This window comes from Corylus avellana, chromosome ca2 (assembly GCF_901000735.1).
Source record: "Corylus avellana chromosome ca2, CavTom2PMs-1.0".
NCBI lineage: Eukaryota > Viridiplantae > Streptophyta > Magnoliopsida > Fagales > Betulaceae > Corylus > Corylus avellana.
Genome location: NC_081542.1, coordinates 49521454 through 49536169, shown reverse-complemented (window position 1 = coordinate 49536169; position 14716 = coordinate 49521454). Strand labels below are relative to the sequence as shown.

General features: G+C 39.4%; 1 protein-coding gene across 1 annotated transcript; it reads left to right on the top strand.

Annotated features, from left to right (window-relative positions):
• Positions 1-637: 637 nt before the first annotated feature.
• On the top strand, positions 638-5557 carry LOC132170164 (putative chloride channel-like protein CLC-g). Its single transcript, XM_059581057.1, has 5 exons — positions 638-700; positions 1630-1760; positions 2917-3207; positions 3312-4440; positions 5134-5557. Exons 1-5 carry the CDS (start codon positions 638-640, stop codon positions 5266-5268), a joined length of 1749 nt encoding a protein of 582 aa, XP_059437040.1. The 3' UTR covers positions 5269-5557.
• The last annotated feature ends 9159 nt before the right edge of the window (positions 5558-14716 follow it).

Below are 14716 nucleotides of genomic sequence, written 5' to 3'. Positions count from 1 at the left end.
ATAAGTCCAAAAGAGTATGTCTTCAATACTCCTCAAGGAAATTTGGAGCTGGCAACGATCCTCATTTGAAAGTTTGTGTGGATGAGAGGAAAGTGACACATATTTTGGGGAAAAGCACAGCTGGTTCCCGCATGGATTGCACGCTTAAGCAAAATTTACAAGGCCTCATAGCAGGTTGGGCCTGGGGGCATAGCATCCAACAACTATTTCAATGCTTCAGACCTAGTTGATTCCATTAGCCCAAGTCAGCTAAGGCCATTCTTGTCTAAGGGGACTGCTTTAACAACGGGCCCATTGTCAAGTTTTCACAACCCTCTTACTCTTTTGTGACCAGTGGGCTTCAATCTACGGTTTTGTGTTGGAATGGACTTCATACCTGTGCTATTTGAAGGCCTAAATATCAACGGGCAACAACCCGCAATTGGTAGTTTGTGTGTAGCCTGAGTTGTGTTTCTCGTGTTCTCTCTCTCTCTCTCTCTCTCTCTCTCTCTCTCTCTCTCTCGCTCTCTCTCGCGTAAGGTCCTTTTGGATCATTATTAGGTAGACATTGCTCTTTCTCTCTTCAAACCAAACCTCTTTGGGTTACAAATCATTGGTGAATTGCAATTTTAGGTTAGGGGTCGAGCGTTAGATTGAGATGGCGAGTATGGCCATAGTTTCGCCAGTGGCTGGGTCTTCACCATCGGCGATGGACTCTGAGGTGTGTTCCATTCGCCATAAATCCCCCATGCCTTCTTGCTAAAATTTGCTCTTTCTCTCTGATATCAACATTAGGCTTCTCCCTTTGGCTGCTTTCTTTAGTGGGGTCCCTCGTGAATTTGAGAGGAGCAAAAGATTGTTGTAGTCAGAAGATCCAGATGTTTTGAGTTTAGTTCTGGTTGGGATGAGCTTAATTTTTCCGAGGGAAAAAGCTTAATTTTTTTGAGGGAACTAACCTAGCCGATCCTTTGTCGTCCCGTTATTGTGATTTACTCATCTTGCAAAGAGGGTGCCCTCTATGTCACTCTCGTGAATTCCCTCTTAACTTTTCAACCCCCTAAGTGAGAAAAAAATGAGAGCTCATGTATGGGTTAGATATTTCTTGGAGGGTTTCTTATGAAGGTTTTGAACAGGAGGTTTCAGAGTTCTCTACAATTGAATCCAACTGCAAGGGTTACAAAAGAACGCCGGGTGCCATCAAATAAGAGATATGAAGCAGTGTTAGAGTTAGGGAACTTCTCAATTTGTCTTGCTCAGTGAACTATGAATCCGAAAGGAACTCTCCCAAACCTCAGTGTTGTGGTAAGGCTTTTACCCCGTTATGAACCAAGAAATTATTAGTTGGAATCTTAGAGGTCTTAACAACTCAAGAGAAAAGGTTCATCATTAGCAATTTATTGAAAAATTGGAAGCCTGACATAATGTGTTTTCAAGAATAAAAAATGGAGTGGATTTTTGCCGGTATTGCCCAAGATTTGTGGGGTGAATCTTTCATGTGGTGGACTCATCTGCCGGCCTCAGGAGCCTCGTGTGGTATTCTCTTAATGTGGGATAAACGGGTAGTGGAATGCATTGAAGAGGCGGTGAGCACTTTCGCTATCTCCTGCAAATTTAAATATGTTCTGGACCAGTTCATTTGGTTGTTTTTAGGAGTCCTATGGTCCCTATGCTGATTCGAAAAGCAGTATTTGTGGGAGGAGCTATATGGGGTTTTCAATTGGTGGGAACTTCCTTGGTGTGTCAGGGGAGGCTTCAACATTACTTGCTTCTCAGAGGAAAGGGTTGGGTTGACTCAGTTAACCTTTGCAATGTGGGAATTTGATGTCTAGACAGGAAGTTGAAATTGGGAATTCCTGGAGTTATTTGCGACTGGACTTGGAAAATGCCCATGACCTTGTCAACTGGGAGTTTCTCTTCTACCTCTTGGGGTGTCTTGGTTTTGGTTCTAAATGGAGGAATTAGATGTATGGTTGTATCTCCACGGCCCAGTTTTCCATCTTGATTAATGGTAGTCTGAATAGTCTCTTTGGTAGTTCTTGCGACCTTTGCCAAGGTGACTTGCTCTTGCCTTTCTTGTTCGTGATTGTCATGGAGGCTCTCAATAGGTTGCTCTTTAGAGCTACGATTAGGGGTTATTTATTAGGATTCTGGGTAGACATCCAAAACGCTGCCCTTTTGGAAATATCCCATCTTCTTTTTGCAGACATTACACTTATTATATGATGCAAATGGGGATCAATCAATAATTTGGGTCACATTCTCTTGTGCTTTGAGGCCGTTTCGATCTTGGTGGTCAATCTTTGGAAATCTGAATTATTCGCAGTAGGGGAGGTTTCGCATCAGGAAGAATTGACCAATATTTTTAGTTGTAGCATCTCTTTTCTACCCATGAAATATTTGGGACTTTCCCTGGTTGCTCCTTTTTAAGTCAAAAGTGATTTGGGATGGACTTGTTGAGAAAATAGAAAAAAGATTGGCTAGTTGATAATCTTTTTTGAGATCCCTTTTGGATTGGGCTGTAATTTATGTTCTTAATTTCTTCTCTTCGAATCTTTTAGATCTTGTGAAATTTTTTATATTTGATGCATTTAGGGTGTTTGTCTCTCATGTATACTTTTCGTGTATGAGGGCTTTTGCCTTTTTCTTTCAGTAAATTATTATTCATCAAAATAGATATGATCAAGCAGCGGGTCACAATAAGTTGCTGGTCGAAGGTTTAGACCAATCGCAATTCATCACCATGCCCGCTTCCAATTGATGACTGGCTATTATATAAGTGTTGAACATTTTTGATTACTCATGCCGGCCATAGCCTCTTCACAGATGCAGTAAATGATGTGAAAATGCCCCATCTGTTGTTTAACTTATATGTATTGGTGCAGCTGAAAGGATGAAAAATGCCAAAATAAAAAGCACCTTTATTCCTTATTTATGAAGCACTGAGTTTATTTTCTGCAGGTGGAGAAGTGCCCTTCTTTGGAGAGCTTTCTTTACAACAGCTGTTGTTGCAATTGTACTCCGTGCTTTCATTGATCTTTGTTTAAGTGGCAAATGCGGACTATTTGGTACAGGGGGGCTGATAATGTTCGATGTGTATTCAGCCAATATTTCATATCATCTTGACGATGTGCCTCCTGTGCTTGCCCTTGGTATTATAGGGGGCATATTGGGTAGTTTATATAATTTTCTTTTGGATAAGGTTCTCCGAATATACACTCTCATTAATGAGTAAGCTCCCTCTTTTGCTTTGTGATGTTTGCACTATTCTAGTGTTATAAAAACATTGTGGAGTCATATTTGCTGAAATCACTCTTATGTTTTGACTTTTCCAGGAAAAGCATTTTTAACAAAATTTTTCTTGCTTGCTTGATCTCCATTTTCACATCCTGTCTTCTTTTCGGATTACCATGGCTTGCATCTTGCCGAATTTGTCCAGCTGATGCAACTGAAGCCTGTCCTACAATAGGCCGCTCTGGTAACTACAAGAAGTTCCAGTGTCCTCCTGGTTACTACAATGATCTTGCAAGTCTCATTTTTAACACAAATGATGATGCTATCAGAAATCTTTTTAGTAAAGGCACCGATTCCGAGTTCCAACACTCCTCAGTTCTTATATTCTTTATCACCTGCTTTTTCTTAAGCATCTTTAGCTATGGGGTTGTTGCTCCTGCCGGTCTCTTTGTGCCTGTTATTGTTACTGGTGCATCTTATGGACGTCTGGTTGGAATGTTACTTGGTTCACACTCTAATCTTAACCATGGCCTTTATGCTGTGCTTGGTGCTGCTTCCTTTCTTGGTGGGTCTATGAGGATGACAGTTTCTCTCTGTGTAATTATCCTAGAATTGACCAATAATCTACTATTGCTGCCATTGATAATGCTGGTGCTTCTTGTTTCCAAGACTGTAGCAGATGCTTTCAATGGCAATATCTATGACCTTATCATGAAAGCCAAGGGGTTTCCTTATCTTGAGACTCATGCTGAGCCATATATGAGGCAGCTGACAGTAGGTGACATTGTCACAGGCCCGCTGCAGCTCTTTAATGGCATTGAGAAGGTAAGTAATATTGTACATGTTCTTCGAACTACAAAGCACAATGGCTTCCCTGTAATTGATGAGCCTCCGCTTTCCGAATCCCCAGTTCTTTTTGGTATAATCCTACGAGCTCACCTTATTACATTGTTAAAGAAGAAAGCTTTCTTATCCACCCAAGTCCCAACAGGCATTGATGCCTGGAAGCAGTTTTCAGCGGAGGATTTTGCAAAGAGGGGTTCAGGCAATGGTGACAAGATAGAAGATATTGGATTAACTGAGGAAGAGATGGAAATGTTCATAGATTTACATCCTTTTACTAATGCTTCTCCTTATACTGTTGTGGAGACAATGTCGCTAGCAAAGGCTCTCATACTTTTTCGAGAAGTAGGTTTAAGGCACCTGCTGGTGATACCCAAGATCTCTCTTGTAAGTATTAGTCTCTTATCTTATTTTCCTAATTTTACACCTTTTATGGGATATAAGGTGATCTTAGACACCTGTAGGTTATAAATTATAGCTGAAATGACCCACGAATACATAGGCTGTAGCTTAATTTGATGATTTTCTGCATTTGCTTGCATTGGTCTTGTATCTTTATCTTCTTTTGTTGTTTTAGTCCCAAATGTATAGGCTGTTTTCCTGTTACATGTGCAACTTAAATTATGCATATATTTCAATAATTTGCCAAATTCTTTTCTCTTATCTTGGAAATTGCAGATAGTGTTCTTGTCTTCCTGGAATGATACCTTTGATTATTGATGTGTATTACTCTTCCTCCGCTTATTTAAATTCCTTTGGACTTCCATGAATTTTTCATGAAAATTCTTCTTCTTCTTCCTTTTTTTTTTTTCTTCCCACTTTTTGCAGTTTTGGCTATTTATCAATCTAGTTTCATTCATTTCTGGTGCTTATAATTTACTGGTCTAGGTAGTTTTCACTTAAATTTATTGGACCTTCTTATTATTCAGTACGGCTGGTTTTGTCTGATATGGTGTATTGTAATGACTGCTGCTATTACTTATATGGTCCTGAGGAACTACATTTCTTCATTATACTATTAAACATTGTGTAGTATTTCATTTACTATTCTCACCTAAATCCCTTGCTTCTCAATTGCAGAGAGCCCCTGTGGTGGGTATATTAACTAGGCACGACTTCATGCCAGAACACATATTAGGTTTGCACCCACTGCTGGTAAGGAGCAGGTGGAAAAGATTAAGAATCCGGTTCCCATCTTGGGGTAAAATCTTTTAGGGTTTCTCGGCAAACATCAGAGCATAGTCATGAGAATAAGTTTGTACATAGTTTTAATGGAGCTGCAGGTTACTGAATCATTACAGAACTGGCTTTTTTTCTTCTTTTCCAATATCTTTACAAAGTTCAGAGCTGAAGAGGGCCAGGTATGGACAAATCTTGTTCAATTAACAATATGATGAACAAAGTGATTGTTTCATGAACCATTACTTGTGCCAACTCTTGTATATTGTGGTACATTAAATAAATTATTAATGCTATCTTTTGGGAATTTTTACTTGAAAATTTATTCACTTCCAGAGCATTGAGCAGTGGAGTCAATGGGCATTGTTCAAGTGGCTTGCTTTTATCCAGGGTAACTAGGTTGGTGGAATTAAGTGGTACATGGTTGATTATAGATTTGTAGTCTAGAAAATTTCTTGAAGGCATATGGGGTTTACAATTTTGTCATTATTTTTTGTTATAGTTTGTATGAACGGTTTAGACACAAAAGGCGGAAGCTATTATATTATTCAACTTATTTTAACCTAATACATGCATCCTATTATATAGGATTAGGGAAATACCATAAAGACTAAAATACCCCCAAAACCCTAATGACTCAAACTCAAACTCTTCTAACACTCCCCCTCAAGCTGGAGCATGTACATCATATGAATCCAGCTTGGAAGATACAAGCAAACGAAAAACAACTAGAAAACATATTCTAACACTCCCCCTCAAGCTGGAACTGCTTGGACCACACAAGTTAATTAAATAAAACTTCAATGTCGGTCGAAAACTCGTTGGTAACTTGAACAACCATTTGATCGGTTCTCGCTGAAAAACACCAAGGCTGGTCGGATGCGACGATCACTTGATCGGTTCTCGCCGGAGAATCCAAGGCTGGTCGGATACATCGATCTTGGGATTGGTTCTCGCCGTAAAACACCAAGGCCGGTCGGATGCAACGATCACTTGATCGGTTCTCGCCGGAGAATCCAAGGCCGGTCGGATACATCAATCACAAACAACAAACAAACAACAAATTTTCACATGATTAACCAACAAGATTCGCCGGAAAACAGATACTGGAAAAACAAAACAAAAAATTCGCTGGAGCTTCGCTGGAAATACGCCGGAACTTTGTCGGGGCTTCAAAACTGGCCGGAAACACACAGAATTGGCCGGCAGTACCTAAAAACACTGAAAAACAGAACAGAAACAGTCACTGGAGGCTCGCCAGACCTTTGCCGGAGACTCGCTGGAGCTCGCCGGAACTTGCCGGAGAAGACAAAACACTCCGACCACTTCAACAGCAGCAACTACAGAATCAATAGAGGGCCACACAGTAACGTTTCAATACCAAAAAAATCAAATCGTCGGAATTTTTTTTTTTTTTTTTTCCCGATGGCCGCTGCAACTTTTCCGGCCACCACAGAACACTCCGGCCACTTCAGACAAGACAGAAAACCACCGTAGAACCATCCGGCCAGCATCATAGAACATAAAAAACAAACAAAATATATATATATATATATATTTTTTTCACCGGAAGGAGTTTCGGTCACCCTAGAACAAGAACAAAACAGCTCTACGGAGCTCTTTGAAGGTACTGCCCGTGTGGGTTAGCCCACACGGGCAGTGCGGCCACCAAGTTGAAAACTAAACTACCCAAGAATCGAAACAAGCTCTGATGCCATGTTATAGTTTGTATGAACGGTTTAGACACAAAAGGCGGAAGCTATTATATTATTCAACTTATTTTAACCTAATACATGCATCCTATTATATAGGATTAGGGAAATACCATAAAGACTAAAATACCCCCAAAACCCTAATGACTCAAACTCTAACTCTTCTAACATTTTTAAAACTCCACATCATCACATCATTATCTTTGCAGTGAAGTAAAATGTTTGTTTAGGCATTCCATTTGCTACAGGTTTACCATTTGTATATATAGCATTATTTTAATGGCGGTTGACCTTTTCTCCTTGTTGGCTGTTGTTGATTATGGCATTTTGGCATGAGCCCCCTCTTAAGTGATGATTTGTATCAGCTTATTGGGATTCTGTCTGCCACTGTATTTTTTCTGTAGGAGCACATGCTAGACAACTCATACAAATGTTTTACTTTTGATACCTTGGAAAGATTTCCAATCATTACCATACTACTTCACTGTAATTCATCATTTGAAATTAAATCTGGACTGTTAAAAAAACTACAGCAGCACCTAAGCCAAATCCTATTGGTGTATCCACAAAGAGAGGGTGGCTGTGTATAATTTTGCATGTTGAAACTTTCCCGTGAACCCCACCTGTTAATGAGGATGTTCCTGTGCCCAATGCCCAACAGAAATGAATTTATTTCAGTGTCTAGCACTTGATTCCATAAATTGGAGTCATTTACAATTCGGAATTATGACCTAATTTTTAGGAGAAGTGTTTTAAGTACAGACTAAATTCACAGCTAGAAAACTATCTACCAATTTATCGTTTTGCATAACATTTAGGAGAAGATAAGGTCAGAGGCACGTGGTGCTTATCTTATAATAGGTATAATTTTGTTAGGAAACCCAACATTTTTCATTTATTTCTTTTTATTTTTTTAAATCTGCATTTATTTCTATTTTCAAAATAAGTGTAATTCTTCTCTATTCAAGATTCTAGATGCCATATAACCAATTCATAGAAAAGAAATACAACTTTGCCTTAAGACATTTGGAGGTTGATCTCTTCAAAGTGATTATTTGGAGGTTCACTTCTCTTGAAGCGAACAATTTATCCTTTTTTTTTTTGCTTTATTTTCTGACTTTCAAGAGATAAAAATCTTTGGATTTTTATTATTCTGTTCTATGTCCTGAAATTTTGTCTTCTCCTACCATTCTCTTTTCGTTAAACCCATCCAAAAGAAAAAACCTCAACTGAAGTTGGTGCATGTTTGAACATGGGGGTGTCGTCACCGACTCACCATGCTGCTTGTGGTGGTCTGAAGGTGTCTTGCGGCAGTGCAGCGGACTGTGTGAGTTCAGTACTGTGCCAATTGCCATGCAGTGTGGGTTGTGCTTAGTGTTGTGCAGTGGTCGTGTGCTTTAGGGTGCGTGAGTAGGCTCAATCGTGAGGTGGGGTGGTTGTGTTAGGAACTTCATATGTTTGTTGTTGACGGTGGCCATGAAGAGGGGGGAAGCTTCCCATGCATGTGGAGCCGAGTGGTGTTGTGTGTGGCGTGCCCGCGAGATGGTGTTGCTGGGTGGTGAGTTTGTGTGTGAGGTGTAGGAGGAAGAAGGCAGTTTGGCTACAAGAATGGCATGTCCAAGTTGGTGACTATTAATAGTTTAGGTGTAGGAAGGTTAGAGGGAGAATAGGACGCTATTGTATTATTCAGCTTATATTTAACCTAATACAAACATCCTAATATATAGGATTAGGGAAATATCACAATGACGAGACTACCCTCAAACTCTAGTGACTTACTAACCTTAATAACTCTTCTAACACCCCCTCAAGCTGGATCATATAAATTCAGCTTTGAATAAACAAGCAAACGAAAAACACATATAAAAACATAAGCAAACGAAAAACACATATAAAGACATACTCTAACACTCCCCTTCAAGCTGGAATAGCTTGGAGCACACAATGACACAATACAAAGACTCATAAAAATAACAAGAAAATTTGCTAATACTTCAACGCCGGTCGAAAGCTTGTCGGAAACTGCAACGGGCGGTCGGATCTTGCCAAAAAACACCAAGGCCCATTGGATCTCACCGAAAAACAAGAAGGACCAGTTAGAACCCATCGCAAAACACTAAGGTCGGTTGGATCTCGCCGCAAAACACCAAGGGTAGATCGGATCTCACCACACAGCACCAAGGCCGGTCAGATCTCACCGCAAAACACCAAGGCCTGTAGAATCTTGCCGGACAACAACAATAGGTCGGAAACCATCGGCGCAACGCAAAACACCAACGCCGGTCAGATCTCAACAACTAGCAACGATCACATTTCACATGATCAACCAACGAGTCTTGTCAGAACTACTACTGTTGGGTGAGGCAGTAGTTATATACATAATTATCTATCTCATCCTGGCCGTGCGAAGATGGGGGAGGCTTCCCAAGCTTGTGTAGCCGAGTGGTGTTGTGTGTGGCGTGCCGGCGAGATGGTGTTGCTGGGTGGTGAGTTTGTGTGTGAGGTGTAGAAGGAAGAAGGCAGTTTGGCTACAAGAATCGCATGTCCAAGTTGGTGACTATTAATAGTTTAGATGTAAGAAGTTTAGAGGGAGAAGATGAGGCTACTGTATTATTCAGCTTATAGTTAACCTTATACAAAATTAGGGAAATATCACAATGACCAAACTACCCTCAAACCCAAATGACTTACTAACCCTAATAACTCTTCTAACAGTGACTAACCCTAGCATTATTTAGAATATTATTAGTATCTATTTGGGTGCAAGGATAAGACTATTTGGTTACGAGAATAGGATATTCCTTATTCAAGGTTAAGGATGTCCAAATCATGAATAGTATCTATACATGTAAGCTCATATTCTCTTTCTATCTTCTAAAGATTCAAGCAAAGCCTTTCATCACCCAGTTCACCAAATTGAAGAAGAATCAGAACCCACATTAGATTCCAGCACCATGACAATTAGTATGTTTTCGTTTGGCAAAAGCCATGGCCCAGACACTGTTCAGTGTCTGGGCCATTGACCGATTTTAGACTCAACATTTGGCCAATTTTTTCCAATTTTGCCCCTCCCCAACCCCCCTAACACGCGTCTGAAAGCCTCTCAAAACCCAAATTTTCTTGCAGAATTCCCCCCCCCCACCACGATGTATCAGCCCTCGCCATGTAAAGTGGGAAAACTGCCAAGGCGGGGGACGCGGAATTGGAGCCAGCGGCGGAGGCAGTGGCATCTCTCTCCAGTCTCTGCAATTCGGCGCAGTCAGTGGGGATCTGTAGCTCCTTGAGGACGATATCAGCTTCGGTCTCGCCTAGCACCTTGACAGATAAGAGGAAGCCCTTGAGGCCTAGGGTGCAGAAGTGGCGGGAGTCGAAGGGGTCGCGGCGGAGGCAGGAGAGGAACTCGGGCGCGGCGTCGCATTGGAAGACGCAGCGGACGGAGGAGGCGCTGTAGAGGGAGAGAGTGGAGGGACCGTTGATGGTTGCGAGGAGACAGGAGTCGGGCCGGGCCTGGACCCAGCAGAGGTCCTGGATGTCGGGTTTTGATGCGGAGTCGGTCTCGAACCAGAGAAGCGGGGATCGGGCGCGAAAATCGAGAATGCAGATGCGTCCCTGGCGGTCGGCGGCGGCAAGGAGGAGATGGGATGATGAGGGCTCCATGGAGAGGAGGTTGCGGCGTAGGGGGAGAGGAGTCCAGCGAACGGCGGTGACGAATGGCGAGAGGGAATTGGAGTTGGAGGGGCTGGGAGAGGGGAGGGGGATAGTGGAAATGAGCTGGAGAGAGCGGGAGTCAACGACGGATATGGAGCTGCCGGCGGCGAAGGCCAGGAGGCCCGAGGGGCTCAGGTCCGCCGATCCAAAGTTGTTGCGGCTCGGCGGCCCCGGGAGCGTGCAGTCCCACGAGTCTAGGCCTACTGCTCCGGTTGCTACCAGTGCTCCTCTTAGGCTCGACATTGCTGCTTTTTCTGTCACCGTCGCAATTCCGACTGTACAGAGATCTCTCTGACGGTTGGGAGAGGTTTTTATTTTATTTTATTTGGTCTGACTTTTCCCTCCGGGGGAACTTCCGGTATGATCGCTGGGTTGTGTGTTCAATGGTTGGTTTTTTACTTTGGAAAATGCACTCGCTCAGACACAAGAGCGCTCGCTTTTACGAGTCATGCGCTGAGATTTTTTCAAAGAAACAATTGAAGGGTAATACGATAAATGCACGTCAGGAAAAGGAGCCACAATTTTGACTGAATAGTGTCTAGGCTGCGTGGGGCTTTTGCCAAACACCACCTAGGTTGCCTGAAGTTCACTGAAAACATGAATCTTTTAGGCTTTTGGATATATTGTTGATGTGGGTCTTTGGTTATTTTGTGGGGATTGTGTTTGGATTCTTCGAAAATGAATTTAGTTTTGTGACTTGGGTCCCCAAAATTTTGGTGAAAATGGGATGGACGAACTCCAAAATTAGACGACCCATGAATTTGTTACAGGTAATTTTGTTGCATTTTCTTCTATTTCACCATCTGGGTCTTGTCCCTTTCCTCTGAACCAAGTATGTTCGCCTAGTGGATTTCTCGCTTCGTGCAGAAGCCATTTGCCCATTTGCATTTTGGGACTTGGGAAAGGTTGCTTTGTTTTCCTCTGTTCAAGACAACTCCTATGAACATTTTTTTGTGGATGATGGAATTACATTGAAAAAATCATAGCATTTGGGAAACCAACCTTGAAGAATATCAACAGGAATAGCTCAACTGCCTTGAGTAGAATACCTAGATAATTACTAATATTTAATTTGCGAGAGGGAGAGAGAGCGTGGTGGCAAAATAAACCACAAAGCAGGTGAAAAAAGAAAAAGAAAAAGAACAGATGAATGAACAATAGACCAAAGATCTTCCAGAGAAAAAGATCTACTTTCATTGATCTTCTCCTCTCACTCTATTTTCTCCAATCATCGGAAGAGTTTTCCTCCTCTTTCCTTCCTTTTTTTTTTTTTTTTTTTTTTTTTTTAAATAAATTAATAAAATTAATATTTTAATGAGGTTGAAATGATACGCTTTGGTTGGGACCTCGGTTACACAAATTTTGACGGTAAGGATTTTATTGTCATTTTGACTGACCCAAAGAGTAATTTTTTTATTTTTATTTTTATTTTTTTTAAAAAAAAAAACTTAAGAATTTTTAAATTTGGAGGGTTGACTTAGGGACTTATCATACAATTACCCTAAAAAATAATTTATAGGTACTCAGGGTAGGGTATGTCAAAATAACAATTTATTTCTTAAAATCAATTTTTCGTTAAGTAAATTAACAGTATCATTTATTTTGACATAATATGTTCTATCCTCAAAATTTTACTATGTGTGTAACCCTCCATCATCTTCATCTTTCTCGCCACAATTTGGAAGCATTTTGCGAGAATTTGACGGTCGCATTTTGTGAAGTAGTTGATGAATATGAAGATGGGGAGGGTTACGCAAGAGGTAAAATTTTGGAAATATAAAAGATCAGGTTAATTTAATGTATCCGTATGATGTCGAGTGAGAGCTGATGTGTAGTCTTACCTAGCGTTGTAAAATGATGTGAAAAATTATAATTGTCATTTTTGAAAGTCAGAAATTAATAATAACACATGTCGCATTTTTATTGAATATGATGTGGTAAAGTGATAAATTTTGTTAAGTTACTAAGCGGAAATTGATTTCAGTAAGTAAACTGATATTTTGGCATACTTTGAGATCCTATAAATTATTTTTTATACCACATGGAGTTATTTATAATTTAGGTCAACTACAATGACCAATTTTGTATTTATTTATTTTATTATTATTATTATTATTATTATTATTATTATTTACCTAGGTTTTAATTCATTTCACAAGTAGTACTTCAGTTATGGGTAAATACTAATTTAGTATTTCCATCATCATTTTGTCAGTCAAACTAACGGATTGCCATGCAATGGGAGTGGTTTTCGGCCACTTTGAGGCCTGCTTGGGGGTGGTTGAACCACTCCTAAGGCCCTTAGAGGTGGCCGAGCCACTCAACCACCCCCTAGAGGCCACGTTAACCACCCAGACCGGCCGCAAGGGTGGCTGAAACCACCACCATTACAATTTGTTAGTTTGGTTGACGAAATAGTGACGGAGGTACTAAATTAGTATTTATCCAAAAATTTGTACCATATGTGATATAAATTAAAACCTAAAGGAAACAATAAAAACGTGAAAACCTAGAAAAAAAAATTATAATTTAAAGTGCCACGCTAAACATTAAATTCTTTATATTTTTTTATTCTTTTTATTCTTTATTTATTCTTGATAGGCGAAAGAGGAGGAAAAACGAACATATAAGTTCAAAAGAATATATAGCTTTCACTTTTTGGCTTTTGATATTTATAGAGTTTGTTAAATTTGAAATGAAGTAGAAGTTCAATGTCTCTTTTTGTGAGTTTTTTCAAATTTTTAGAAAAAAATGGAAGTTTGAAGAACTCACTAAAAATGCTAGATGCATTTTTTGGCCCGGTATAGGCCATGGACCTCCCCCCAATTTATAAGAAAAAAAAAATTATAAGGTAATTTTTTTGTTTTTTACCAACGGGCTCATCCCACCTAAATTTTTTGGCCTTGACCTTGCCCATATTAATTTTTGCCTCCATCCCTGTCCACAAGGTTGATTTAGCTATCTCCAAAAGCTTCATCTCAAGTCATTTTTCAAGTGGTCTGTCATTTTTAAGCCATCTTTGCCTCGGAGATAGTCGTACTAACTTCCCAATGGCCATCACATTGATAACAACCCAGTTACGTGTATAAATCACGCTCACCGCGGGAATCAGCAGAGCATTATCCGCTTGAATGCTCGGTGGCCCGTGGCCATCTACCTTATAAACGTGATCAGGGGCCGTTACTTCCAACTACCACACCAAATTCTAAACCCCATTTAAAATATTTACTCGGGAAAAAAAATACTATGAATTATAATTTTATCTTATAATTATCTCAATATAACTAAAATGATTATTTTTAACAGAAACTAATTCAGAAGATTAGTGGAAACTGTGGCAACCTGATTAGAACATTCACAATGGAGGAGCCAAATTTTTATGCAAAATAGCTTATCAAAATTCACTTTTATCTAGTTTAGCTAATTAATTTTTAAATGCATCTACATCCAATTAGCTATATTTATATCTATTTAATTAAAATAATATTTTATTTTTAATTTTTTATTAATTTTAATTCAAAAAACCATTTCCATGAAGAAAAAAAACACAAAAAACAACCAATCACCCCTTGAAAAGTGGAAAAAATTTGGAAAAGATAAGAAACAGATAAGATAAACAGTAAAAATTAAAATGACTCTCTTGAAAAGTGTTGTTATATTTAGCTTTTTTTTTCTTCTCTTCAAATCAAATATCTATTTTGTATTTTTTTTTTTTGGCTACTCCAATATAAAGGGTATTTTACAAAAGATAAGAAACAGATAAGATAAACAGTAAAAATTAAAATGACTCTCTTGAAAAGTGTTGTTATATTTAGCTTTTTTTTTCTTCTCTTCAAATCAAATATCTATTTTGTATTTTTTTTTTGGCTACTCCAATATAAAGGGTATTTTACAAATTTAAAAAGTCATTTTAAATAAAATCAACATTTGGCTCTTTATTTCGAATGGTATAATAACTTTTGCAGTCATTTAAAAAAAAAAAAAAAAAATCCATATTAAAAAATTTACGAAACAAAAAGATAATGACCCTCTGAAACGGTACAAATATAACCCCCCAGCTTCTT